This window comes from Vulpes lagopus, chromosome X (assembly GCF_018345385.1).
Source record: "Vulpes lagopus strain Blue_001 chromosome X, ASM1834538v1, whole genome shotgun sequence".
Classification (NCBI taxonomy): Eukaryota; Metazoa; Chordata; class Mammalia; order Carnivora; family Canidae; genus Vulpes; species Vulpes lagopus.
Window position 1 is genome coordinate 121,594,018 of NC_054848.1, and position 27,258 is coordinate 121,621,275.

Below are 27,258 nucleotides of genomic sequence, written 5' to 3' on the forward strand. Positions count from 1 at the left end.
CCCTCCCTCCCTCCCTCCCTTTTTGTTTTTTTAAAAAAATTTTAGGGCAGCCTGGGTGGCTCAGCGGTTGAGTGCTGCCTTTGGCCCAGGGTGTGATCCTGGAGACCCGGGATCGAGTCCCACATCGGGCTCCCTGCATGGGGCCTGCTTCTCCCTCTGCCTGTGTCTCTGCCTCTCTGTCTCTCTCTCTCTGTCTCTCTCGATGTCTCTCATGAATAAGTAAATAAAATCTTTTTTAAAAATTTGGATTTATTTACTAGGGGGGGAGAGAGAATGCGCACCTGCGTGGGGGGGGGGTGTAGGGCAGAGGGAGAGAGAACCCCAAGCCCACAGCCCGCAGAGCACAGAACCCCACCTAGGGCTCCATCCCAGGACCCTGAGATCCTGACCTGAGCGCAGATCAAGAGTCCCGCGCTCAACCGTCTGAGCCACCCAGGCGCCCCTCTTCCTCCCTTTTAATGAAGTAGAAAAGAATAAAAAAGGTCAGAGCGCTTTTCAGGTACTTAGGAAAAGTCTCATTTTGTGAAACGTTTATTTCAGTTGTTTGCGTCCACGCGCGTGTGTGCGAGGGTGAGCACTCTCCCACCGGCAAGGGCACGCCACTGGCTCGGGACAGAAACCCTAGTTCTCACTGAGGGTTGTGGGCAAAATGTTAAAATGACACTTCTTTGTGTGACCTTCCCCGAGGAAGTGACATTTGAGCCGCCTCTGAAGCTACCAAGAAGTAGGCCTGTGGAAGAGGAAGGGGGCCTGGCAGCGCGAGAGCGGAGGTGCCCACCCGGTCAGCAGTACCGGGCCGCGGCCACGGCGCCCTCCCGCACTGCAGGCTGCACCCAGTCGTGGTCCGCAGGGGGCTCCCAGGCCGGGCCTGGCACCCAGCAGGGGCTCGCTCCTCGGGTCCCTGCCCGCGGCGGCCCTGCGGGCGCCAGGAGCTCAGTGCACACCTGCAACGGCCTGCCGCGCGACCCCACCGCAGCCCCGCCAGCCCAGGGGGCAGAGCCCCACTTGCCCCGCCGCCCCGGCTTGGGGCAAATGCGGGGGGCCGCGACTGTGGGCGGCTCCCTGGAGGGCGTGGCCTTGGCCGCTGGGCTGAGCCGTGGGCCCCGAGACCCCGCGGGATCTTGAGGCGAGCCCCCCCCGCCCCAGGCGGACCTCGCCGGGCGGTGAGCTCATCGCGGGCGGGGGGTGGCGGCGTCGCCGGGCGGCCGAGCGCTGGAGCTCACGGCGCGCCCGCCCCCCAGCTCCTGGGCGATTTTACCAATTAAGGCTTTCTCGCCGGGCCGGGCGCGGGGCGGGCGCGGGGCGGGCGCGGGGCGGGCGCGGGGCGGGGGTGCGGCCAAAAGAAGGCGGGCAGCGGCGGCCCATTCGCGTGGAGGCGCGCGGCGCTCAGCGGACGCCAGCGGAACCCCGAGGCGCCGGGCGCGGGCGCAGAGGCGACCCCGGCGCCACCCCCGCAGTCGCGGGCCGCCCGCAGGGACAGCAGGTGAGGCCTCCGCGCGACACGGCCACCGCGCAGCCTGCGGCCCGGGCCCGGGGAGCCGAAGGAGGGCGGAGGGGCGCCAAGAACGCAGGCGCCGGCGCGGAACCGCGCCCAGGCCGGGCGCAGCTGGGATTCCTGAACTTGGGAGCGCGGTGCCCGGGCGCTGCCGGCCCTGCTTTACCCGCGAACGTCCATCCGCGCCCAGGGGTGTGGGAGCCCCAGGCCGCAGGGGTCCCCCAGACACAGGGTGTCGGGCCGTCTGGCGCGACGTGAGCCAAGTGGGTGCCCGTGAGCCAGCCACCGCGTTACTGTCTGCGGAAGAAGGGCCCCGAGAGCAGGACGTTGTGCGGGCTGAGCGCGACTGGCCACCTGGGACCGTCCGCAGCCAGTGTGGCCCCTGGGGGGGGACAACAGCGGGTTCCCCGCTGGCACCAGCTGCGTGGAGCACCGGGGAGCTGGTTCCGGGGCTGCGGCGCTCCATGGGGGCTGGGGCAGGGGTGTGGCCAGGCGCGAAGGCAGGGGCTCCTCCTATGGGCCACATTCCCCGGCTGGGCCCCGTCCCAGGTTGGCGCGGAGCTGGATGTTCACCGCCAGTCAGGATGTGAGCGCAACATCCCCACATGCCCTTGCCAGCCGGGTCCAGGAAAAGTAGGTGAAATCCCCGGGCAGGTCCACCTGCACGTGCTCCAGGCCACAGGGTCAAGGTGGGAGCTCAGGGAATGAGTGTCCTCACCTGCGGCACCGGGGCTGGCCCTTCCCGCCCCGCTCTCTGCTCCCCTTCCCGCCCCGCTCTCTGCTCCCCGTGCCATTCTGCGGCTTTCTCCAGCCGCCCAAGCGCCCCTGTAGGAGGGCCTGGCCTGGGGTCTGAGGGCCCCGGGGTGGGGTGGGGGGCGGGGTGTGTCTAACATCCCAGAATCTACTCCAAATAAGGGAAAATATGAAAGAGCTGGATTTTGGTTTCCAAGGACTGCCCGATCTGGGGGCTTTGGGATTGGGCGCCATCTGGTGGCGATACTATGTTTCCTGGGGCCAAACCCCCTGTACACCCACCGACAGACTCCCCCAAATAGGGAGAGGGTGCGACGGGAAGCCAGGACATCCAGCTTCCGTGCTCCTTTCTGCTGGAGCAGACTACGGATCGGGTGCTCCGACTTAGTGTCCCTGGCCGCTGACCGTCACGGAATGAACACATGACCCAGTCGATAGCACTCAGTGGAGAGAAAACCAATTCTCCATGTAATTCTGTCCTTGGGAACTTGTTTTCCAGTGGGGCAGGGGGACAGACCAGGACAAATATCGCCTCGCCCTGCATGGGCCCTGCGTAGGGAGAGGTCCGTATGGGTTCCCGCCCCCAGTTCCCAGGCACCGTGGTGTGCTTCTGCAGGTGTGTCTGACAGTGGTCAGCAGAGGGAAGAGTGCAGATGGGGTGGGCCTCCGACTGGAAACCCCAGTGGGGTGACAGGCAGCCCCAAAGTGAGCGTGCTGGAGGGCAGGGGAGATGCCGAGTGGGACGGCAGCCCCACCGTGGGTAACGCAGGCGTCCAGGGCTGCCTTAGACTCAGCCATATTTGGGCATGACGCGCTGGCCACCCGGGCCTCCTCGCCCTCTGCTCTTTTTTAAGATTCTTTTTTAAATTTTTATTTATTCATGAGAGACAGAGAGACAGAGACACAGGCCGAGGGAGAAGCAGGCCCCACGCAGAGAGCCCGACGCAGGACTCGATCCCGGGGCCTCCAGGATCAGGCCCTGGGCTGAAGGCTGCGCTAGAGAGTGGCCCGGGCTGCCCTCGTCCTCTGCTCTTTATCACGTGACTTACTACTAGTCTGAAGTTCGGTTTAACAAGTGGGAGACAGACCTGCCTTCCTCGGCCGATGCAGAGAAGGGACCCTGCAGAGGGAAGTACAGAGGACCGGGAGGAGTAAGTCCCCGCTCAGTGAGCCCCAGCAGGCTGGCTCCTGAGGAACAGGGTGGCAGTGGCGTCTGGGCAGGCCTCGGCTGGCTGCTGTGCCTTTGCGGTCTCGGTCTCCCCGATGTGACCACCAGAAACTTGATTTTGAGTGAATAGCTCTCCGCGGCCTTGCAACCTTGCACGCGCACCCGCGAGTATCCCGGGGCCCCCTGTGCTCGGCACACCCCGAGGCCCACCCAGGCCCAAGCGCGCAGAGCCGGCCCAGCAGGTCGTCGGGGGCTGGAAGGCTCCCCGCCTCCCCAGGCTGCCCCGGGGACGCCCTGGACAGCAGAGGAAAGCCCCGGCGCCCCAGGTGGCTGGCGCGGGGGTCGGGCGCACGTTGGCCGCCGCCCGCACGCCCGGCTCGGCCCCCTGCCAGCGCCCACGGGCACGCCCAGTGCCTTGCAAGGATGCCCGCTCCTGGGTGCCCGCGGCCTCCTGGCCCAGTGCCCCATTTCCTCCCGGGCGCAGTGGGAGGGAGGGAGGGAGGGAGGGAGGGAGGGTGGGAGGCGCTGGGGACCTGCGGGACGACGGGCGCAGGTGGAGAGCGGAGCGGGGCGGGCACCGGGGGCCGAGGCGGCTGCTGCCCGGGCCTGGGCCCCGCGGCCCCGAGGGCCCGCTCTCGGGATCGGAGTCCCTTCCCGCTACGGCGGAGGCGCGGCCGGCCCGGGGCGGCCGGGGAGCGCGGGGTGCGGAGGGGGCAGGGGGCAGGGGGCTGCGGGACCGTCGGAGCCCGCGTGACTCAGGGAGCGGGAGCACCGCCCCTCCTCAGGGGCCTCGGCGGAGGAAAGTCCCTTGTATGGCGTGCCTGCCGGAGGCCGAGTGGTCCAGCGCCAGACGCCGCTCAGCCTTTCCTTGCTGCAGCGTTTCCTGCAGGGCTGGTGCAGGGCGGCGGGGCTGGGGTGCACCCTGACCCCCTCAGGGCGCGGCGACCTCCCCAGGGCCTCGGGGTCGGGCCGCGCCGCTGGGACTGGGGACTGAAGGGGGCATTCCGACGGGCGGGGCGGGGCGGGCGCAGCCCGAAGCCCCACCCCGCGGCCCCGCCCCGCTGTGGCTCCGCCCCCACGGAACCCGCCCCCGCCCGCATTTAAAGGGCTCGTTCTCTCCGCAGCACAATCTCCACTGTCTGCCTCGTCCCGCGCGCGCGGAGGTGCCTGCGACTTTAATTAAAGGGCCGTCCCCTCGCCGAGTCTGCAGCACCGCCCCTCAGTTCCTCGCGCCTCAAAATGAGTAGCTCCCACTCCCGGGCGGGCCAGAGCGCGGCAGGCGCGGCTCCGGGCGGCGGCGCCGACACGCGAGACGCCGAGATGCCAGCCACCGAGAAGGACCTGGCCGAGGACGCACCGTGGAAGAAGATCCAGCAGAACACGTTCACGCGCTGGTGCAACGAGCACCTGAAGTGCGTGAGCAAGCGCATCGCCAACCTGCAGACGGACCTGAGCGATGGGCTGCGGCTCATCGCGCTGCTGGAGGTGCTGAGCCAGAAGAAGATGCACCGCAAGCACAACCAGAGGCCCACCTTCCGCCAGATGCAGCTCGAGAACGTGTCGGTGGCGCTCGAGTTCCTGGACCGGGAGAGCATCAAGCTCGTGTCCATCGGTGAGGGCGCGGGTCGCTCCTGTGGCACGGGGGAGATCGAGGTCGAGGTTGAGGGCGGGGGCTCCACGCGTCCTCCTCTCTCCTGGGCTGGCCCCTCCCAGCCACCCCACCCCCCACCCCAGCCCCGCCGCTGCCCCCGGGGCCGCCGGGCTCCTGCACGCAGGCCTCGAGAACAAAGGCGCGCTGGCAGGCTGGCCGGGCGTGCAGACCGCTACGCGCCCCCGCCCGCCGCACCCCGGCTGGCCCGCGCCCAGGCTGAGCTCACATCCTCCGCAGGCCGCGCCCCCGCCACTGCACCCGCGGTGGGAGACGGCCTGCGGAAGGCGGGCACTGGCCGGGCTCTGGCCCTGCGCCCAGCACCCCATCCCTGAGGAGGGGGAGCCCGGGGCTCACCACCCCCGACCCCCTTCAGCAGTCTGGGAAGGGCCCTCTGGCCTTCCCGAGCTTCTGTAGTTCCTAAACAGGGTGCTGGAGCTTAAGGGTCCCATTGTCTAGGGCTCTTGGCTCTCTTTGGCCTTAGGAGGTAGGTCCTTCATTGGAGATGGCCCCAACCCCCAGTTTAGATCTCCCCTGGGGAAACTCGGGGCCACAGAGGACCGTGGCCAGCCAAAGGGCACTTGAGAGGAGTTGGCCAGTGAGGGGAGCTGGTTTATAGTCCCCTCCAACACCAAGTTACTGTGGAGCTTGAGCCAAACTCTTGCTTCCATGTAGGATTCGCTTTTCTGCATCTAGAATGCACGAGTTGGTTGGGAGGTACTCTAGCATGCACTGGGCTCGCCGCCAACCCGGCGTCCGTGTCACCGGACTCGTGAGGCTGGCATTGACCAGACCTACTGCAGCATCCCAGGCTCTTCTCAGGATGGGGGCCACTCAGGGACAGGCACCAGGACTGGTGACTCGGGGGCAGCGTGTTACAGCGGCAGGAGGAGCGCTTTCTTTTCTTCACAATTCTCCTAGTTGTCCCTGAGGCCAAGAGCCTTACGGAGCCTGGGAATCTAAGGGACTCGGGACTCAGGTGCCCCCAGCCACTGAGAGGGCAGGTCTCCGGGGCCCCACCTCTTTCTTTGGAATGCCAGTCGAGGCTGAGGCCCACCCCTCAGTCCCAGCCTCCGTCTAGGCAAGCTGAGTCATCTCTGAGCCTTGGGTGGGGGGGCAACCGGATGTGGGGAGGCAGGCCACACCCCAGCTGTCTGGGGGGGGTCTCCTCCTCCCTCCTCCCGTCTTCTCCTCCTCTTGTGAGCTGGCTGGAGCAGGCCTAGTTCCCAGAGCTTTGCCATATAAGGCAAAAAAATGTTGGAAAGCAGCGGTGATTAGGGGAGGGAGGGGGCAGGCTAGCCCGGGGGCTGGGGAAAGGGGGTGGGATGGGGCGGGGCCACTCCAACGGGCTGTCTCCCAACCCTGGGCCCCGGTTCTCTTCCCTCCCTCTTTTGTGAGGGGGATGAGGAGGGCTTAGGCTGGCCTCCCATGGACCAGGGGGAGGGCCCAGCCCAACCCACTAAGGCTGATGCGCTTGGCCTTGTGCGTCCCAAGTCCCCGCAGGACTCTGGCGGTGGGGTTACTAGGAAGCCCTGGCTGGTCCTGGGCCCTCGGTCTTCTCTGAACCTTCCAGTCATCCCTGGCCTGAACCCCCTCCGCCAGCCCCACCTGCCGAGTGGGGACAGCGCGGCGGTAGTGCAGAACTTGGGAGCAAGCTCAGTCTGGGACCTGCTTTGGGTGCCTCGGCTGGTCCTCGAGGTCCTGCCTCCTGGCTTCAGAGGCTGCCTGTCACTGGTGGCCCTCTTGCTGGTGTCCATCCCCTCCCTCCCACCCTCGAGTTGACTCATCCCACAAGTATTTTCTCTTGATGTCGATGGGGGGTGCAGGACTCCAGTGGCTCTTAGAATGCCCTCCCCTTTTCAGGGCCCCACCCTTAGGAAGCTGAGACCCACAAGTGCCTTGGGTGGGGTCCAGAGCCCGGAGGGGTTGCCGTGGCGACAGGGTGCTGGGTGCCCGCCCTAACCACTTCCCCTGTGGTGAGCTTGGCAGCCACCCGCCTGAGGCCCAGCACCCCGTTAGGTGGTGAGGAGGGCAGGCGGCGGTGGCGAGCTCTGCTGAGGCAGCAGGACTCCAGGACCCCACCCATGGCTCCTGCCACCCCAGCTCCCAAGCTGGGCCCCGGGTGCCCCACCCAGGCGTGTCAGCTCGGCCCTCCTCCCCCTCCCCCTTCCCCTCCTCCTCAGGCCCGGTGAGGGGCTCTCTGCAATGTGTCCTGCCCGGCACCCCAGGTGGCACCCCATCTCTGCTGGCTCCCCGCAAGTCCAGGCCACGCAGCGCCACCGGCGTCTCCTTTGTCCTCACTGCCACCCTCCCCAGGCCCGCTCCCAGTTTGGGTCTGTAGGGGGTGGTGGGGGAACTGAGGAAGTGGGGGTGGGGCTCACATCCTCCACCCAAAGGGTCCTTGCCCAACGTCTCCACTTCCCCTGCCTCCACTTCCCCTGCCAGGCCCTTGGCCCACCCACCCACCCACCCTGAAGCAACAGCTTGCTTTCCCAACTGCCCCACTGGGCAGCCTTCCTCTTCCTCGGCCCTGGCCCCGGCCCCCCGCCAGGGTCAGCTCAGGGTGCCCGTGTCGAGGCCTGCTGCGCTGTCCTGACCGCTCCCCTGGGGACCCCAGGACACGGGCGGCCCCAGAGCCCTTCCAGCAGCACCCCTCCTCCGGCTGTTCGGTGGGGATCTGTCCCTCCCCTCAGTCCCTTTACTCCCAAAGAGCCTAGCAGAGAGGTGACCCGCGTGCCACCCTCGGGGGGCCCCTCCCCCTCCCTAGGGCCCCGAGTCGCCTGGAGTGGCCACGCGGCCTATGCATACACAGCGACGCCCACGGCGGCCCCCTGCCCGCTCAGGCCTCGCTCTCCTCACAGACAGCAAGGCCATCGTGGATGGGAACCTGAAGCTGATCTTGGGCCTCATCTGGACTCTGATCCTGCACTACTCCATCTCCATGCCCATGTGGGATGAGGAGGAGGATGAGGAAGCCAAGAAGCAGACGCCCAAGCAGCGCCTCCTGGGCTGGATTCAGAACAAGCTGCCGCAGCTCCCCATCACCAACTTCAGCCGGGACTGGCAGAGCGGCCGGGCCCTGGGTGCCCTCGTCGACAGCTGTGCCCCAGGTGAGCGGGGAAGGAGTGGGGCGTGGGGGCGGCCTGCAAGGGGGCCCGCGGACGTCTCCCCCTCCAACCCACAGCCTTCCTTGCGCCGCAGGCCTGTGTCCTGACTGGGACTCCTGGGACGCCAGCAAGCCCGTGAACAACGCGAGGGAAGCCATGCAGCAGGCTGATGACTGGCTGGGCATCCCTCAGGTACCCCCTGCCCGGCTGCGTGGGGCCATCCAGGGCTTGTGGTCCCCGTGGGGAGCTGTGTCACATCCCGGGACCTGAGGCCTGGCGTTCAAGTGGCCTCTATCTGGCATCTGTGATAGGTGATCACGCCCGAGGAAATCGTGGATCCCAATGTGGACGAGCACTCCGTCATGACCTACCTGTCCCAGTTCCCCAAGGCCAAGCTGAAGCCAGGGGCTCCCCTGCGGCCCAAACTCAACCCGAAGAAAGCCCGAGCCTACGGGCCAGGTGAGGAGGGCGGGCTGGGGATGCCCTGCGTGCCAGCCGCATCTCCTCGGGGCTCGGGGGTCTTGGGAACCCTTTGGTTCCGTAGGGGCTGGGTTGTCAGGTGCCCCCTCGCAGTCCAACGAATGGGTCGAGGCTGCGCACACCTGGCCACCCGGCCAGAAGTTCCCCGAGTCGTCAGCGCAAGGTGGAGCGTGGTCAGGGAGGGAGCAGCCGGCTGCGTTACCATCAGCAGAGACAAAACCCCGCCAGGGTGTCGCGCAGGAGCTAGGGCCCAGGCACACCCGAGCGAGGGTTCCAGAAAACAGACACCAGGCCTGCCCCACAGCGAGAAGGCAGCAGGGGCGCTGGGCCGGGGCTCACCGGGAATCCGTGGACCCAGCTCAGAGCACCCCTGAAGGGATGATGGCAGCGAAGGACGCTGGACCCGAAGCGGAGGGGCCCTGGGGTGGGGTGGCAGTGCTCGGAGCCGGCTCACAGCTCCCGGGCCCTGCCTGGCAGGCATCGAGCCCACGGGCAACATGGTGAAGAAGCGGGCGGAGTTCACGGTGGAGACCCGAAGCGCAGGCCAGGGAGAGGTGCTGGTGTACGTGGAGGACCCCGCCGGCCACCAGGAGGAGGTAGGGCCGCCGAGGGGTGGGCGGGCGGGCGGGCGCCGCAGCGCCTCCCTTCAGAGCGGGGCTCACGCGCTCCTTCCCACCGCAGGCGAAGGTGACAGCCAACAACGACAAGAACCGTACCTTCTCCGTCTGGTACGTCCCCGAGGTGACCGGGACTCACAAGGTGAGCCCTCAGCCCACGGGGAGGCTGGCGGCGGGGGCAGTGGCCGGGAGGCCCTGACCCTGCCCTCACAGCCCGCCCCTCCCGGGGACAGGTCACCGTGCTCTTTGCCGGCCAGCATATCGCCAAGAGCCCCTTCGAAGTGTATGTGGACAAGTCCCAGGGTGATGCGAGCAAGGTGACTGCCCAGGGCCCTGGCCTGGAGCCCAGCGGCAACATCGCCAACAAGACCACCTACTTCGAGATCTTCACGGCAGGTGAGGAGGCTGTTGCTGAGGCCGGCAGGTCTGAGGGCAGAGCAGCTGGGGTCCAGGGACCATCTAGGAGCTGAGCCGGTCCCTTGTGGCAGGAGCTGGCACGGGTGAGGTGGAGGTCGTGATCCAGGACCCTACGGGGCAGAAGGGCACCGTGGAGCCTCAGCTGGAAGCCCGGGGCGACAGCACGTACCGCTGCAGCTACCAGCCCACCATGGAGGGCGTCCACACGGTGCACGTCACCTTCGCTGGCGTGCCCATCCCTCGCAGCCCCTACACTGTCACTGTTGGCCAAGGTAGGCCGGTCCCAGCCGCTCCCACGTGGGGCGCTGTAGACTGGGCCTCCCTCAGGAGGGGGCGCAGCTAGGGCGAGACTCCCCCCAGCCCCTGCCCTGGCACCCTGGGCCTCTATGCTTCCACTGTCCGGGCGCTCTTTCCTCCCCTGCTGGGGCCCTTCCTCCTCCTCCTCCTCTCGCCCTCCTCCGTCTCTCTCCTCCACGCTTTCACCTTCAGAAGATCTCGCTCCAGCTGTTAGAAACCTGCTGCTCTCTGCTCTGCCCACAGGGTCAACGGTACTTGGATCTGTCTTCCTCTGGGAGGGGGCGGGCGGGCGGGCGGCGGGCGGGGGGCCGGCCCCCCGGGTCCCGGGGGCACGGTTCTTTCTTGCATGTCCTTCACCATCCTGTGGGACCCCCAGGTTCGGACGGCCCAGCCCCGTGGGAGGGGAGGGCGGGGTCCCCCGATGCCGGCTCCCGGTGGCTTAGCTGGGCCTCTCCCCACAGCCTGTAACCCGGGGGCCTGCCGCGCCGTTGGCCGGGGCCTCCAGCCCAAGGGCGTGCGGGTGAAGGAGACCGCGGACTTCAAGGTGTACACGAAGGGCGCCGGCAGTGGGGACCTCAAGGTCACTGTGAAGGGCCCCAGTAAGTCGGGCTACAGCTGGGATGGCCGCTGGTGGCCTCGGGGCTGCGGCTGGGCAGGCCTGACGCCCTCCCTTGTGTCGGGCAGAGGGCGAGGAGCGTGTGAAGCAGAAGGACCTGGGGGATGGCGTCTACGGCTTCGAGTATTACCCCACGGTCCCCGGCACGTACACTGTCACCATCACATGGGGCGGCCAGAACATCGGGCGCAGGTGAGGCCGCGGCAGAGCCCTCGGCCAGGTGGCACCCCCCCCCCCCGCCGGGCCCTCACGGCCCCTGCCGTCTCTCCGCAGCCCCTTCGAGGTGAAGGTGGGCACCGAGTGTGGCAATCAGAAGGTACGGGCCTGGGGCCCCGGGCTGGAGGGCGGCGTCGTGGGCAAGTCCGCCGACTTCGTGGTGGAGGCCATCGGGGACGACGTGGGCACCTTGGGTGAGCTGGGGGCTGGTGTGGGGAGGCAGGGGGGCCACCCTGTGGGCCAGGGCGCTCACGGGACTCGCGGCTATCGCCAGGCTTCTCGGTGGAGGGCCCGTCGCAGGCCAAGATCGAATGTGACGACAAGGGCGACGGCTCCTGCGATGTGCGCTACTGGCCCCAGGAGGCCGGCGAGTACGCAGTGCACGTGCTGTGCAACAGCGAGGACATCCGCCTCAGCCCCTTCATGGCCGACATCCGCGAGGCGCCCCAGGACTTCCACCCGGACAGGGTACGGGGCCCCTGCCACCCCCGCTTGGGGACCTGGGCACGCGGGGCTGGCCTGGTATCCGTGGCGCTGTGTTCCTGCCACTCGGGGTCCCCGCGGGGTCCGCCCTCGGTGTCCTGAGACCTGGGTGGCCTGTCCTCAGGTGAAGGCGCGCGGGCCTGGGCTGGAGAAGACAGGTGTGGCTGTCAATAAGCCGGCGGAGTTCACGGTGGACGCCAAGCACGGCGGGAAGGCCGCCCTCCGGGTGCAAGTGCAGGTGGGGCGGCGGGGACGCGGGGCGGGGACGCGGGGCGGGTGGGGACCGGGGCACTGACCCCCGGCTGCTCCTTCCCGCCCGCACTCCAGGACAACGAGGGATGCCCCGTGGACGCAACGGTCAAGGACAACGGCAACGGCACGTACAGCTGCTCGTACGTGCCCAGGAAGCCCGTGAAGCACACGGCCATGGTGTCCTGGGGCGGCGTCAGCATTCCCAACAGCCCCTTCCGGGTGAGCCGGGTGCCCCGTCGCCCACCTGCCTCGGGTACCTGCTTCGGGTCTCATCCGGGTCGGTTACAGAGAACCCCGGCACCGCCTGGGTCCCCCACTTCTAGTGTTCTGCTGGGTGCCTTGGCGTCCGCTCGCTGCGCGCGTTCGGACATTTCCATCATCCGCAAAGAAACCCGTCCCCCCTCCACCCCCTCAACCCCCTCCACCCCTCTGTACCCCCCTCCGTCCCCCTTACCCTGAGCAACCGCTGCTCTGCGTCCCGGCCGCTGCCTATTCCCGACGTTTGCTCGGGACGCATTGGTTCGGTGTGTGGCCTTTTGTACACGGTTGCTCCCGCTCGTCCCCCCCCCCCCCCGTAGCGTGAATCGGCACCTCCCGCCTGTTCAGGCCTCGAGGAGTCTTCTGTTGTGGGCACGGACCACGTGGACTTTTTTCTTTTTCTTTTTGCCTTTCGGCTGTTTGGAGTAATGCCACTGTGAATGTTTGAGGACAAGTGTTAGTGGGGATGAGTGACCTCCTCCCTCCCGACACATCGTCACCTCCGGGTGGAACTGCCCTGCGAGGTGGCCACCCGGATGTTTAATCATTTGAAGAACCACTAAACCCCTTCCCGACGTGGTGGTACCATTTGGTGTGCCTGTCGCCCACCGCTGGGTGAAAAAGCCCTGGCTCTCCTCCAGGCTGGTCATGCCCTTGCCCTTGTCCCCCGTGCCCTGCAGGTGAACGTGGGAGCCGGGAGCCACCCGAACAAGGTCAAGGTATACGGGCCTGGAGTAGCCAAGACAGGGCTCAAGGCTCACGAGCCAACCTACTTCACTGTGGACTGCACCGAGGCCGGCCAGGGTGAGGCCCCACCCCGGGCAGGTGGGCAGGTGCGCTAGGGGCGGGGTGGCCCGATGTGACCCCAGCCTCTGCTCCCACCTCCACAGGTGATGTCAGCATCGGCATCAAGTGTGCTCCTGGCGTGGTGGGCCCCACTGAGGCCGACATTGACTTTGACATCATCCGGAACGACAATGACACCTTCACGGTGAAGTATACGCCCCGTGGAGCTGGTAGCTATACCATCATGGTCCTGTTTGCTGACCAGGTGGGTGCTGCTGCTCCCAGCCCCTAACGGTGCTCAGTGTGGGGGTGCTGCTCTTCCCTGAGCCCTACTCCTCCCACTCCCTGCAGGCCACACCCACCAGCCCCATCCGGGTCAAGGTGGAGCCCTCCCACGATGCCAGCAAGGTGAAGGCCGAGGGCCCTGGCCTCAGTCGCACTGGTGAGGAGGAGCAGCACCCTGTGGGGTGGTCGGGGGGCCACAAGGAGGCTTGGGGCAAGGTGTCCCTACATGGCCATCGTGCTTCCTCAGGCGTTGAGCTTGGAAAACCCACCCACTTCACGATCAATGCCAAAGCGGCCGGCAAAGGCAAGCCGGACGTCCAGTTCTCAGGGCTGGCCAAGGGGGACGCGGTGCGTGATGTGGACATCATTGACCACCACGACAACACCTACACGGTCAAGTACACTCCTGTGCAGCAGGTAACCTTGACCTCCTAGCAGCGCACTCCTCCACGACACCTCCCTACCGAGCGCGTGGGCTTCCTGGAGCGGCGGGCTGGGTGGGCTGCTCCAGACAGCTCCCCCCACACTCTCGAGTCCCAGCTGGGAGAGAGCTAGCACGGAAGGCTGGGGGTGGGGCAGGGGGCAAAGCCCGTGGTTCGCCCTCCTCCGTGCCCGAGTGGGGAGGGCACAGGCCAGGGCGACCAGGATGCTGACTCCGGACTCTGCCTTTCTGCACCCTTTCCAGGGTCCAGTGGGCATCAATGTCACTTATGGAGGGGATCCCATCCCCAAGAGCCCCTTCTCGGTGGGGGTGTCTCCGAGCCTAGACCTCAGCAAGATCAAGGTGTCTGGCCTGGGAGAGAGTAAGTAGCCGGGCTCCGTCATGGTCACTGAGGATGCCCCAGGGGCTGCCTCGGCCAGTTGCCATATTTCTCTCCCTCGTTTCGTCATCTCAACAGAGGTGGATGTCGGCAAAGATCAGGAGTTCACGGTCAAATCGAAGGGTGCCGGTGGCCAAGGCAAAGTGGCGTCCAAGATCACGGGCCCCTCAGGCACAGCCGTGCCCTGCAAGGTGGAGCCAGGCCTGGGGGCTGACAACAGCGTGGTACGCTTCGTGCCCCGAGAGGAGGGGCCCTATGAGGTCGAGGTGACTTACGATGGCGTGCCTGTGCCCGGCAGCCCCTTTCCTGTGGAAGCGCTGCCTCCCACCAAGCCTAGCAAGGTAAGGGGCATGGGAGGGCCCACCTCCTCTTGCCCAGGCTCGCCCTCCCCCTTTCTCAGCTTTGTCCTATGGCCTGAGGCCCTGCCTGGGGCCCTTAACCGGTGGGGGGAGGGTGGCCAGAAGAAGAGAAAGGTCAGGTTGGGGGTCTGGGGTCAAGGGGCAGGGAGGTGATCTGGGTTTGGCGCCTGAGCAGTCCGTCTTCCGTCAGGTGAAGGCTTTCGGGCCAGGGCTACAGGGGGGCAGCGCAGGCTCCCCTGCCCGCTTCACTATCGACACCAAGGGGGCCGGCATGGGCGGCCTGGGCCTGACGGTGGAGGGCCCCTGCGAGGCCCAGCTCGAGTGCCTGGACAACGGGGACGGCACATGCTCCGTGTCCTACGTGCCCACCGAACCCGGGGACTACAACATCAACATCCTCTTTGCTGACACCCACATCCCCGGCTCCCCATTCAAGGCCCACGTGGTTCCTTGCTTTGATGCCTCGAAGGTCAAGTGCTCGGGCCCCGGCCTGGAGCGGGCCACGGCGGGGGAGGCCGGCCAGTTCCACGTAGACTGCTCTAGCGCGGGCAGCGCGGAGCTGACCATCGAAATCCGCTCTGAGGCGGGGCTGCCGGCCGAGGTGCACATCCAGGACCACGGTGACGGCACCCACACCATCACCTACATCCCGCTCTGCCCCGGGGCCTATACGGTCACCATCAAGTACGGCGGCCAGCCCGTGCCCAACTTCCCCAGCAAGCTGCAGGTGGAGCCTGCTGTAGACACCTCGGGTGTCCAGTGCTACGGGCCTGGGATCGAGGGCCAAGGTGAGGCCCTGCCGTGGGACGTTGGGGGGTGGGCGGAGGCCAGCGCCCCGAGGGTCCCCTGGAGCCCCACGCCTCCTCCCCACGCCCGCCCCTGCAGGTGTCTTCCGAGAGGCTACCACCGAGTTCAGCGTGGACGCCCGGGCCCTGACGCAGACCGGAGGGCCGCACGTCAAGGCGCGTGTGGCCAACCCCTCGGGTAACCTGACGGAGACGTACGTGCAGGACTGTGGCGATGGCACGTACAAAGTGGAGTACACGCCATATGAGGAGGGTACGTGCCGGGGCTCCCGGGGGACGGGGCTGCCGACACAGGGTGGCCTCGCCTCCCCCTGACCCGGCCTGCCCTCCTCCAGGCCTCCACTCTGTGGACGTGACCTATGACGGCAGCCCTGTGCCCAGCAGCCCCTTCCAGGTGCCTGTGACCGAGGGCTGCGACCCTTCCCGAGTGCGGGTCCATGGGCCAGGTATCCAGAGCGGCACCACCAACAAGCCCAACAAGTTCACCGTGGAGACGAGGTGAGCCCGCGCCTGGGCAGCCAGGGGCTGTAGGGCTGTGACTGTGGGCCTCGGAGCCCCCCGAGATAACGGATGATCTGTTTGGAGCAGGGGTGCCGGCACCGGGGGCCTGGGCCTGGCTGTTGAGGGCCCCTCCGAGGCCAAGATGTCCTGCATGGATAACAAGGACGGCAGCTGTTCGGTGGAATACATCCCCTATGAGGCCGGTACCTACAGCCTTAACGTCACCTACGGTGGCCACCAAGTACCAGGTGAGGGGGCCTCGTAGCCCGGCCTGGGCCGCGACTGGTGGCCGGCCCTCGGCTCTCGCACGCACACGGCCGTCCTCTTTCTTCCCTCTGCAGGCAGTCCTTTCAAGGTCCCGGTGCATGATGTGACGGATGCGTCCAAGGTCAAGTGCTCTGGGCCTGGCCTGAGCCCTGGCATGGTCCGTGCCAACCTCCCTCAGTCCTTCCAGGTAGACACGAGCAAGGCTGGTGTGGCCCCTCTGCAGGTGAAAGTGCAGGGGCCCAAAGGTGAGTGCTCCCCTGCCTGGGAGTGGGCGGGCAGGAGGGCACGGTCTTCTTGGATGATGTCCAGCACTCAGAGGCTGGGGCAGGCACTCAGGCAGTTCATGGAGGGGCCTCAGGCCACAGGGAAGCCAGTGGCCCAGGACAGAGGACCACCAGGACATAGAACAGACACACTTGGTCCCTGAGCAGACGTGGCAGGAGGGGAGGGCGGGCCAGGCTCCAAGGTGGCACCCAGATTAGTGTCTGGTGTCACAGGGGCTCAGGACCGTACCTAGGGAGGGGCAGGTGAGGACCTAGCAAGGTCTAGGCCTGGGGTGGGGACGGGAGGGCACAGCCAAGCCTTGGGGGGCACTGGGGCCCCAGGCAACTGGCTGAATGTCTCTCTGGGACTGGGACCAGGCTTGGTGGAGCCCGTGGACGTCGTGGACAATGCTGACGGCACCCAGACCGTCAACTACGTGCCCAGCCGGGAGGGGCCCTATAGCATCTCCGTGCTGTACGGGGAGGAAGAGGTGCCCCGCAGGTAGGAGGCCGGGCCTGCCACCAGCGGGAAGGTGCCTGCGCTGAGCACCAGGAGGCCTCCTGACCGTTCACATAACCCTCCCCCTCCCCGGCCCACAGCCCCTTCAAGGTCAAGGTGCTGCCTACACACGATGCCAGCAAGGTGAAGGCCAGCGGCCCCGGGCTCAACACCACCGGTGTGCCCGCCAGCCTGCCCGTGGAGTTCACCATCGACGCAAAGGATGCGGGAGAGGGCCTGCTGGCCGTGCAGATCACGGTGAGCTGGCCACCTGGCGAATCGCGGCCCCAGGCGCACGGGAGGCGAGGGACAGAGGAGCCTAGGCCCGAGCGGCGCGCGGTAGAGGGCATGCACCCGCCGAGGGGGCAGCAGCCCAGGTCCGCGGCCTCCCGCGGGAGCCGTGCCAGCGAGGCCAGATCCCTTGCCTCGAGGCCGCCGGTGACGGGCACGGGTCCTCCCCTACCACGCACACACTGGCTCAGTGCGGACTTTGAGCACACAGCCAGAGCCCTTGCTGCCTCAGCTTGTCCACCTGGAACATTCTCGTGGGGTGGGTAGGAGGACCCCGAGATCTTCCAGGGGGCTCTTCCGAGTGCTGGAGCAGGCCCTGGGGCGGAAGGATGGGGGCCAGGAGGTGGTCGTGGCACTAAAGCAGGCCGGGCAGCCGGCTCCCCGGCCCTGGCCGTTGTCACGCAGCGGCGTGTTGGGCATTCGGGACCCCCCTCTGGATCCCGGCTGTGGCAAAGTAAAGGTTGGCGCTGGGCGCAGGCAGCTGTTTGGAGCCACAGCGGTTGAGTGATTGGGAGGCGGCCCCGGGTGCTGGCTCCTCTGAGAGGGTCTGAGGCCCTCCTGGGCCTGGCTTGGCCCCAGGCCGACCGCCTGCGCTGTGCTCTGCCGCACAGGACCCCGAGGGCAAGCCCAAGAAGACGCACATCCAAGACAACCACGATGGCACGTACACGGTGGCCTACGTGCCAGACGTGACGGGCCGCTACACTATCCTAATCAAGTATGGTGGCGACGAGATCCCCTTCTCCCCCTATCGCGTCCGGGCTGTGCCCACCGGTGACGCCAGCAAGTGCACGGTCACAGGTGAGCCGGCCTGCCTGCGGCCGCGGCGCTCAGCACGGGGCTTGGGTGTGCCTGTGTGCAAGGGCTCGCTGCTTGGGGCGGCGTGTGGGAGTGGGGGCCGCCCCCCTGAGTGACTCACCTGACCTTTCTCCTTGCTCTCTGCCCTCTCACCTCAGTGTCAATCGGAGGTCACGGGCTAGGTAAGCTGCTTGCTGGGGCCACTCCCAATGCCCCTCCTGCCCAGAGGGCAGCTTCCTTTTTCCTCTTCCGTGCCGATTCCCAGGACAGTTCCAGCTGCAGCTCTTGGCAGGGATAGAGGGGGAGCTGGAGGGTTAGCGCCCGGGGAGGCCTCCAGAGCAGAGCGTGAGTGCTCCGGCCCTCCCTCTCTCTGGGCCTCCGTTTCCCCACCTGAGACGTCGGGTTGCAGCTGAGAGCTTTGGGGTGAGGTGCATCCTGAGACGCACCCCACTGAGGGGCTCTGGGGTCTGGGGATCTTGGCACCCTGGGGAAGTCCCAGGGGTGGGCAGCAGCAGGCCCTGCCTTCTCACTTCCTCCTTCCGTGGCAAGGGCTCCTGCGTGGGCTGAGGGGACGAGGGGTCTCCCGTTACCAGTGGGAGTCCCGGGCCCTGGCCAGATCCGCAGACCTCCATCCCCACGTCCCAGGGGCCTGTGTGTCCCAGGCCGGGGGAGGAACAGACTGCATGAGTGGGTGGGGCGGGCTGGTAGTGCAATAGCACCAGCGTCGACTGCTTGGGCGGGTAGCATGGCAGGGCCCAGCCCAGCCTCAGAGCCCCAAAGTGCACTCGGCGGCCTGCCCGCCCTCCCTGCCTCCTTCCCTCCCCCCGCCCCCTTCCCCAGCAGTGACGTTATTCAGATAGGACCCAACCAGGCATGGAGGTTCTCCTGCTTGGGCATGGGAGGGCAGCTCTCGCCCCAGCCAGGCACCCCAGGGACCCCGGTAAGAGGCGACAGTTACGTGGGAGCCTCTGGAGGCTGCAGGCCTGGAGCTTGGGTGGGGGGGCCAGGACAAGGTTTAGAGGGTGGCTAGTCTCTGGGCAAGGGCCCAACGGCTTGGCAGCGTAGGCGCCAGGGTCTGAGATGACAGGCACGTGTGCCCAGGGCGGGGGCCAGGGCCTCGGGACCAGGGGAACAGCGCCAAGATGTGGTCGAAGGAGTGGTCTCTGTTGACCTGGCCGCCGTGCGCAGAACGGAGGCAGAGAGCCCGACAGGAGACCCCACTTTTGGATCAGACCTAGTGGTGGCTTGGGCCAGCTTGCGGCTTAAGCGGGGAGCCAACTTGAGAAGGGTAGTTTGAGGATGGAGCAGCCAAGGCCTGCCCAGGGACTTGGGCGGGGAAAGCGAGCAGTTGGAGGTGACCGAGGTCAGGGTGCCAGCCGCTAACTGGACGGGGGTCCAGATCACGAGCCGCGGAGAGCAGGCCGGGGGGAGGTGACGCCTCCCGGGGCGGGCCGGGCGGCAGGGGCCAGGTCTAGAGCGTCAGGGAGCCGTGGAAGGCCAGCGCGGAGCCGGGCGCGGCAGGAGCCCTCGGCCAGTGGGGGAGCTCAGCGGCAGGCCGGCCAGGGGGACCGCTAAACAGCCCTTGAGTGGGCTGGGTGCTCCTAGCTGCTTCCCCGCGGGGCCGGGCTGCAGGAAGCACTCTCACTGCCAGGCCTCGCAGCCCACAGCCCCCCAGGCCTCCACGGCTAGGCTCAAACCATAACGTCACTGTCCCCCCCCTTTCCTCGGGCACTCTGGGGCCCTAGAGGCTGCTCAGCTGCTCTGCCCTTGCACCCTAGCGGCGGTGGCTGTGGCTTGGGCCCCCTGTCCCTCTCTCCCCTGGGTGCTGCCACTGCCTGCTGCGCTGTGCTGCTTGGGTGCTAACCCCGCTACCTCCCTGCTTCCCCGCTCCCAGCCCCCTGCCTGCGCCGGGCCGCGCCGGCCACCCCTCAGCACGAGCCCCCGGTTGAGCGAGTGTTCTCAGTTGTCAGGAAACTCCAGTTGCACCTTCAGGCCTGGGCGGGGGGCAAGTGTCACACTCGCACCCCACGCTGCAGCAGGACTCTCTGCCTCACCGCATCTGCACGTGGCGCTGCCAGGGCCAGGCTGCAGGGGCGGAGGTGCTGTGGACCCAGCCAGGGGGCCCGTGTTGGCCCACGGTGCCGGCTGAGGCCACGGGGGCCAGGGAGGTGGCAGCGGACAAGTCGTGTCCTGGCAGCAGCCGTGGCCTCGTGGGCCTCCGGGCCCTTCCTTGGTCCCAGACACCCGTGTGCCACCCATCAGGCCTTTCCCACGGAGGGCTCTCCCCAAGACAGGACTCCCTGGCTTGAGGCGGCTCGGGGAACCTTTCCTGCCTTCTGAGAAACCCCTCACCGTCCCGGCTTGGGGGGCGGGGGGGAGGCCTGGCTGCGCTTGGTGGTGGCGATCGAGGCCCGGGCGGGCGGCAGGCACGTGGCAGCAGCTCCAGTGTCGAGCTCACACGTCGGCCCCCCCTCTGGGGACCCGCCCCGCCCCACCAGGTGCTGGCATTGGCCCCACCATCCAGATCGGGGAGGAGACGGTGATCACCGTCGACACGAAGGCGGCGGGCAAGGGCAAGGTGACCTGCACGGTGTGCACACCCGACGGCTCCGAGGTAGACGTGGACGTGGTAGAGAACGAGGACGGCACCTTTGACATCTTCTACACGGCCCCCCAGCCGGGCAAATACGTCATCTGCGTGCGCTTTGGCGGCGAGCACGTGCCCAACAGCCCTTTCCAAGTGACGGTCAGGAGGGGCCAGGCTCGAGGGGCCGGGGTGGAGCCTGCCCTGTCCCCACCCTCCAGACACTAGACTCTCCGACCCCTTTTGTGTTGCTCTGCAGGCTCTAGCTGGGGACCAGCCCGCAGCGCAGCCCCCGCTTCGGCCTCAGCAGTTGGCCCCACCTTACACCTATGCCCAGGGTGGCCAGCAGACCTGGGTATGGCCTCACCTGCCTCATATGGGCTCTCCTAGCCCTGGGGGACACTTGGGGACAAGCCAGTGGGGTGTCCTGTGAGGCCCCATCCTGCCACGTGTGAGGAGGGACCCCCAGATGCTTCCCCTGGGACTTCCGCCCCTCCTGTGGCCCCTCACTCAGGCCCTCTGGTCTCTACCGCAGGCCCCGGAGAGACCCCTAATGGGTGTCAATGGGTTGGATGTGACCAGCCTGAGGCCCTTCGACCTCGTCATCCCCTTCACCATCAAGAAAGGCGAGATCACGGGTGAGTGGGAGCAGGAAGGAGCTCGAGAGCCACAGAGGCCAGGGTTTGCCAGAGGGTGCTCTGACCCTGGCCCCGCTGCCCTGCAGGGGAGGTGAGGATGCCCTCGGGCAAGGTGGCGCAGCCAGCCATCACCGACAACAAGGACGGCACTGTGACCGTTCGCTATGCACCCAGTGAAGCCGGCCTGCACGAGATGGACATCCGCTATGACAACATGCACATTCCAGGTGCGCCTCGATAGCACGCTGCCGCCGCCTCCTAGAGACCTGGCTTGGTGGGGAACCCGGGAAGGGGACACAAGACCCCTGTGCACATGGCCCCTTGTCCTGCCTTAGGGAGCCCCCTGCAGTTCTACGTGGATTACGTCAACTGCGGCCACGTCACTGCGTACGGGCCTGGCCTCACGCACGGAGTGGTAAACAAGCCTGCTGTCTTCACCGTTAACACCAAGGATGCAGGAGAGGGTGAGCGGCGGCTTGAACCTTAGCTGGGCTGTGTGCCGCGGGGCCCCCGCCCGCATCCAGTGGCGAGCCGGGCGCAGGGGAGACGCTTCCCCAAGTGGGGCTCCCCACGCTGCCCCTCTGGCCTCTCCCCTCCTCAGTGCGGCGGTCCTGGGCGTGGTTTCCATCCTCACCGGTGACTCTCTCTAGGGGGCTTGTCCCTGGCCATCGAGGGCCCCTCCAAGGCAGAAATCAGCTGCACCGACAACCAAGATGGGACATGCAGCGTCTCCTACCTGCCCGTGCTGCCCGGGGATTACAGCATCCTGGTCAAGTACAACGAGCAGCACATCCCAGGCAGCCCCTTCACCGCCAGGGTCACAGGTGGGTGGCACTGGGAGCAGTGACAAAAGCAGGTAGGTGGCAGGGTGGCCACGGTCCCCCTCCGCACCTGGGCATACAGCAATCGTCCCCCGGCAGGTGACGACTCCATGCGCATGTCCCACCTGAAGGTGGGCTCCGCTGCCGACATCCCCATCAATATCTCCGAGACGGACCTCAGCCTGCTGACGGCCACTGTCGTGCCCCCCTCGGGCCGGGAGGAGCCCTGTCTGCTGAAGCGCCTGCGCAACGGCCACGTGGGTAAGAGGCTGCGGGCAGGGCCTTCTGGAAAGGAGGGAGGCTGTGGGGGGGGTGGGCAGGCCTTTCCCCCGCTGACCGCCCCGGCCTGTGCCCAGGGATCTCGTTCGTGCCCAAGGAGACAGGGGAGCACCTGGTGCACGTGAAGAAGAACGGCCAGCACGTGGCCAGCAGCCCCATCCCTGTGGTGATCAGCCAGTCGGAGATCGGGGATGCCAGCCGCGTGCGGGTCTCCGGCCAGGGCCTCCACGAAGGCCACACGTTTGAGCCTGCGGAGTTTATCATCGACACCCGTGACGCAGGTAGGTGGGGGGGGCGACCAGCTGGGGTGAGAGCCCTGTGCTCGGGCCCCGGCTCAGCGGCATCCCTTCCACAGGCTATGGCGGGCTTAGCCTGTCCATTGAGGGCCCCAGCAAGGTGGACATCAACACAGAGGACCTAGAGGATGGCACCTGCAGGGTCACCTACTGCCCCACGGAGCCCGGAAACTACATCATCAACATCAAGTTCGCCGACCAGCACGTGCCCGGTGAGTGGGGTACCCACACGCGGCCCCCTGGATGGAGCCACCCTCTGTGCCGCACCCCAGACCCACCCGCAGAAACGTGACCCGTACGACGCGCGGGCTGTGCTCTGTCCCCGCAGGCAGCCCCTTCTCCGTGAAGGTAACGGGAGAGGGCCGGGTGAAGGAGAGCATCACGCGCCGGCGACGGGCCCCGTCGGTAGCCAACGTTGGCAGTCACTGTGACCTCAGCCTGAAGATCCCCGGTAGGCACTGTGGGGAGCCAGGGAAGGGCCCTGGGGGGCCCCGGGGCCCAGGCCTCCTGCTCACCAGGCTGTCCCCACCTGCAGAAATTAGCATCCAGGACATGACAGCCCAGGTAACCAGCCCATCGGGCAAGACCCACGAGGCCGAGATCGTAGAAGGGGAGAACCATACCTACTGCATCCGCTTCGTGCCTGCTGAGATGGGCATGCACACGGTCAGCGTCAAGTACAAGGGCCAGCACGTGCCCGGGAGCCCCTTCCAGTTCACCGTGGGGCCCCTGGGGGAAGGGGGAGCACACAAAGTCCGCGCTGGAGGCCCCGGCCTGGAGCGGGCTGAAGCTGGAGTGCCAGGTACACTTGCTTCCTGCCAGGGTTTTGCTCCGCAGGGCTGGGGCGGCGCAGGGCAGCTGAGGAAGGAGCCAGCAGCCGTGCTGACGTCAGGAGAGCAGCCTTCCATGAGCACGCCCTGCTTTCCCACAGCTGAATTTAGCATCTGGACCAGGGAAGCTGGAGCTGGGGGCCTGGCCATTGCTGTCGAGGGCCCCAGCAAGGCTGAGATCTCCTTCGAGGACCGCAAGGACGGGTCCTGTGGTGTGGCTTATGTGGTCCAGGAGCCAGGTACGGAGAGCCTGGCTGGGGTCGCGGGGAGCGGCGCCTGGGTGTGGGTGTTGGCCTGGGTCTACACCGACAGCTCCACCTGGCTCCCACCCTCCACCCTGAGGGCCCAGGGCCACCCAGGCTGTTTGTGGGAAGTGGGAGGCGTCCGCGCTGACCGACAGGGCCCTCCAAGCACGTCCTCTGTGCTCTCTCCCTGCCCAGGTGACTACGAGGTCTCAGTCAAGTTCAACGAGGAGCACATCCCCGACAGCCCCTTCGTAGTGCCTGTGGCTTCTCCGTCTGGCGATGCCCGCCGCCTTACTGTTTCTAGTCTTCAGGTGAGGCACCGAGAGAAACCGCCCGCCTGGGGCCCCTGGGCCCGGCCAGACCAGAGCCGCCGCACAGAGCAGGCCTTGGCCCTGTGTCAAGTGACCCGCCCAGCCCAGCTCGGGGCGCCGGGCCTCTGCTCTGGCCGGGTGCAGCCCACGCTTGGGGTTGGCAGGAACCACCCCTGCCCGCTGTGTGGAGTTTTTCTCGTGTCTCAGGTCTAAAGGCTTTGAACAGAAGCCTGTGCCCGTTGTGCACCGGGGCTGAGGTTTAAAGAGGGACAGCCTGCCAGGGCTGAGGGCTGCCCTCCGTCCCTGCTGCCTGGGTGTGTGAGTGCGAGTGTGGATCTGGGGGCGGGGGCGTGTGCGTGTAGCTTGCTGGCCCCCAAGAATCCGTGGCTCTCCCTCTTTAAACCAAATTGGACGCCAGATGGGTAAGTGTAACCCCAGGGGCCTTCCTGCTGCTGGGGCCCTGCTCTCCCATGCCCCAGCCACCGTGTCTAACCACGTCTGCTGTGCTTCCAGGAGTCAGGGCTAAAGGTCAACCAGCCAGCCTCTTTTGCAGTCAGCCTGAACGGGGCCAAGGGGGCGATCGATGCTAAGGTGCACAGCCCCTCGGGAGCCCTGGAGGAGTGCTATGTCACAGAGATCGACCAAGGTGAGGCCCTGTCCCTGCCCGGGCCACCCACCCATCTTCCCTGGCCCTGCTGGGAGCAGCGGGCCTGCCCAGCTGGCTGGAAGCCGCCTGAGAGTACAAAAGGAAGGTACAGATTCTGCAAGCAGGGCCCAAACTGGGGCTCCCTCAGCCAGGCGACCCCTCCCCGACTCCCGACCCAAGCCCTTGGGGGAGGCGTCTGGCTCAGAAGCCACAGGCACTAGGAAGGAGGCCTTCTGTAGGCAGTGCGATGCAGGCTCCCGGGGGAGACACCCGAAGTCCAGCCACAGGCTGGCCCCTCCTCAGCCAGGGCCTGGCCCTTGCAGGACGGGACCGAGGCAGCCTGGAGGTGAGCGGAGCTGGTTCAGCCAACTTCACTAGTCTCGCGGCTAGTCCCGCCCCTTCGCAGCCCCGAGACCTTCCCATAGCCTCTGCGCCCCTGGTGACACGCAGGGGCTGTGGCGATCGTGGTAATCTGTAGGGACGCAGGGAGGCAGGTGCTCGGCTCGTAGGTTTGCAGGCCCCATGAGCGCCAACGAGGGGCTGCTCGGCCACCCACGGCTGCAGCCATCAGGCTTCGGGGAGTGGGTGCTGCGGGGAGCGGGTACCCCGTGCGGTCCCTGGAAGAAGGGGCCGTGAGCCACACACACCTGCTGGACCGGCGGGCGAGGAGGCCTCCTCCCGGATGCCACGTGCTCGGTCCTGGAGAGCGGGGACCTCAGGCCCACAGCACGGCCCTCTGTCCCTCAGATAAGTATGCCGTACGCTTCATCCCGCGGGAGAACGGGGTCTACCTAATTGATGTCAAGTTCAATGGCACCCACATTCCTGGAAGCCCCTTCAAGATCCGAGTTGGGGAGCCTGGGCACGGAGGGGACCCAGGCCTGGTGTCTGCTTATGGAGCCGGCCTAGAAGGTGGTGTCACGGGTAGGTCAGTGGGCGCAGTTTCCAGTGTGTCTCAGTGACGACAGGGGGGCGCGTGGAGGTGACAGAGCTTCGCCGGGGGTCGGGGAGTGGGAGTCGGGGGATGGGGCAATGGGCCAGGCTGGCCCTTCCTGACCTCCCACGCCCCCAGGGAGCCCAGCTGAGTTTATCGTGAACACGAGCAACGCGGGAGCTGGTGCCCTGTCGGTGACCATCGATGGGCCCTCCAAGGTGAAGATGGATTGCCAAGAGTGCCCCGAGGGCTACCGTGTCACCTACACTCCCATGGCACCTGGCAGCTACCTCATCTCCATCAAGTATGGTGGCCCCTACCACATCGGGGGCAGCCCCTTCAAGGCCAAAGTCACAGGTGAGCTTGGCACCAGTCTGCTGGTGCCCAACCCAATGCCTGGCCCTCTGGCCATGTTGTAGTGCCCTACCCTGCCCTGCCCTGCCCTACCTGCAGGTCCCCGTCTCGTCAGCAACCACAGCCTCCATGAGACATCATCGGTGTTTGTGGACTCCCTGACCAAGACTGCCAGCGCCCCCCAGCACGGGGCCCTGGCAGGTTCCGCTGATGCCAGCAAGGTGCTGGCCAAGGGCCTGGGGCTGAGCAAGGCCTATGTGGGCCAAAAGAGCAGCTTCACGGTGGACTGCAGCAAAGCAGGTGGGTGCCCCGCCCCCGCCCTTCCAGAAAGACGAGGCCAGAGATAGGATGGGATGACCAGTGCCGGGGGACGGGGGGAGGGTTACGCGGGGTAGGAGGGCCTTTGGAGACATGCGTGGCACTTCTAAAGCCGCTTCCCATCTGCTCCCCCCGCCCTGCCATCGTCTCTACCCTTCAGGAAAGTGGCTTGGGAGGAACTAGAGTTTCCTGCGCTGGCCTGGGGAGCAGGGGAGCTGGCAACTCTTCAGGATGGGCTGTGTCACCCCTCAACAGATGTGGGTGGCAGGGGGAGGCCACCAGAGCAGAAAGAAGAGGGCTCGGGGTGTGCTCGGCTGAAGGGAGGAGGGCTTGGGGCGTGCCACTGAGGCCCCTCCCCCCCCCAGGCAACAACATGCTGCTGGTAGGGGTGCACGGCCCGCGGACGCCCTGCGAGGAGATCCTGGTGAAGCACGTGGGCAGCCGCCTCTACAGCGTGTCTTACCTACTCAAGGACAAGGGAGAGTACACGCTGGTGGTCAAGTGGGGTGACGAGCACATCCCGGGCAGCCCCTACCGTGTCCTGGTCCCCTGATCTCTGGGCCTGTGCCAGCTGCCAGCTCCCAGGACGAGACGTGCCCCCACACCCATCCCCCCAACCTGAGCAGCCCCCCTGGTCTCCTCAGCCCTGGAGCCCCGGCCAGCCCTGGCCGCCCCATCACCGCAGCCACCCCAGCCCTGCGTTGCACTCACCTGCCTCCACTTAGGCAAAGGAGAGAGGCGGGCAGAGGTAGCCTTTGGTGGCTCTGCCTATCTTCTTCGGTTCTGGGGGGGGTGAGGGATGGGGGTAGTACGCACGACCACCCGCTAGTTCTCTTCCCCAGCCAAGAAGAATAAACGTTCTGCTTCCATTCTCCTGAGGGTGTCTCGAGCTTTCTTGGAGTGGGGCCTGCGGGATGGAGCAAAGTGCGGGTGCGAGCCACAGCTGCTAGCTCTCCAGGCCTGGCACCCGGGGCCCCTGTATTGCCCCACCCATGCCCCATCCCCAACTCTAGGAGGCCCACTGGCGCTCAACTCTTCTCTGCCCTCCTGGGTTCACACCAACGTAGGGTGAGAGGTGTGTAGCACCCCCAGAACAGGACCTGATGCCGGTGCCATTTCCCCAGGCCACACCAGGAACAGATCCGTTCCTAAGGGAGAGCCAGGCCAAGATCAGACTGCTGGAGGCAAGGTGCTGGGTGGGAGGGCCGGATAAACAGGCCTTGAAGTCCCAGCAGGCCCTGGCCATCTCCCAGGCTTTTTTCTTTTTTTAAGATTTTATTTATTTATTCATGAGAGAGAGGAAGAGAGAGAGGCAGAGAAGCAGGCTCCGTGCGGGGAGCCCGACGTGGGACTCGATCCCAGGTTTCCAGGATCACGCCCTGGGCTGAAGGCGGCGCTAAACCGCCAACCCACCCGGGCTGCCCTCCTAGGCTTCTTAAATGTGCCACCGTGCCCGTGGGACAAGGGGCTGACTTGAGGACCTCCACTGCAAGGGATCTCAAGGCCGCTCAGCGGACAG

General features: G+C 66.7%; 1 protein-coding gene across 2 annotated transcripts; it reads left to right on the plus strand.

Moving 5' to 3' along the window:
• The first annotated feature begins 1,326 nt into the window (after positions 1-1,326).
• On the plus strand, positions 1,327-26,613 carry FLNA (filamin A). 2 transcript variants are annotated; one of them, XM_041740723.1, is made up of 48 exons: positions 1,327-1,483; positions 4,541-5,028; positions 7,926-8,174; positions 8,266-8,363; positions 8,483-8,630; positions 9,129-9,247; positions 9,333-9,410; positions 9,502-9,664; positions 9,757-9,957; positions 10,444-10,581; positions 10,667-10,790; positions 10,872-11,008; positions 11,089-11,282; positions 11,422-11,535; positions 11,625-11,768; positions 12,488-12,611; positions 12,698-12,858; positions 12,945-13,035; positions 13,126-13,295; positions 13,564-13,681; positions 13,778-14,040; positions 14,249-14,846; positions 14,944-15,117; positions 15,200-15,362; positions 15,453-15,613; positions 15,707-15,877; positions 16,274-16,397; positions 16,496-16,652; positions 17,297-17,486; positions 17,642-17,665; positions 19,982-20,229; positions 20,327-20,422; positions 20,603-20,705; positions 20,792-20,932; positions 21,041-21,169; positions 21,356-21,529; positions 21,626-21,787; positions 21,883-22,086; positions 22,161-22,313; positions 22,430-22,552; positions 22,637-22,903; positions 23,033-23,170; positions 23,372-23,487; positions 24,001-24,133; positions 24,881-25,057; positions 25,206-25,424; positions 25,521-25,721; positions 26,105-26,613. In XM_041740723.1, exons 2-48 carry the CDS (start codon positions 4,656-4,658, stop codon positions 26,290-26,292), a joined length of 7,941 nt encoding a protein of 2,646 aa, XP_041596657.1. In that variant the 5' UTR covers positions 1,327-1,483; positions 4,541-4,655; the 3' UTR covers positions 26,293-26,613. The 2 variants fall into 2 exon arrangements, with proteins under 2 accessions (XP_041596657.1, XP_041596658.1); XM_041740724.1 differs by lacking the exon at positions 17,642-17,665.
• The last annotated feature ends 645 nt before the right edge of the window (positions 26,614-27,258 follow it).

What these genes read in the sequence shown, in the direction of transcription:
- FLNA (XM_041740723.1), top strand. Translation starts at nt 4,656, where the DNA reads ATGAGTAGCTCCCACTCCCGGGCGGGCCAGAGCGCGGCAGGCGCGGCT. An exon ending in CCGCCGGCCACCAGGAGGAG is followed by an intron (nt 9,248 to 9,332) that starts GTAGGGCCGCCG and finishes TTCCCACCGCAG; the next exon opens with GCGAAGGTGACAGCCAACAA. An exon ending in CCCTGGCCTCAGTCGCACTG is followed by an intron (nt 13,036 to 13,125) that starts GTGAGGAGGAGC and finishes GTGCTTCCTCAG; the next exon opens with GCGTTGAGCTTGGAAAACCC.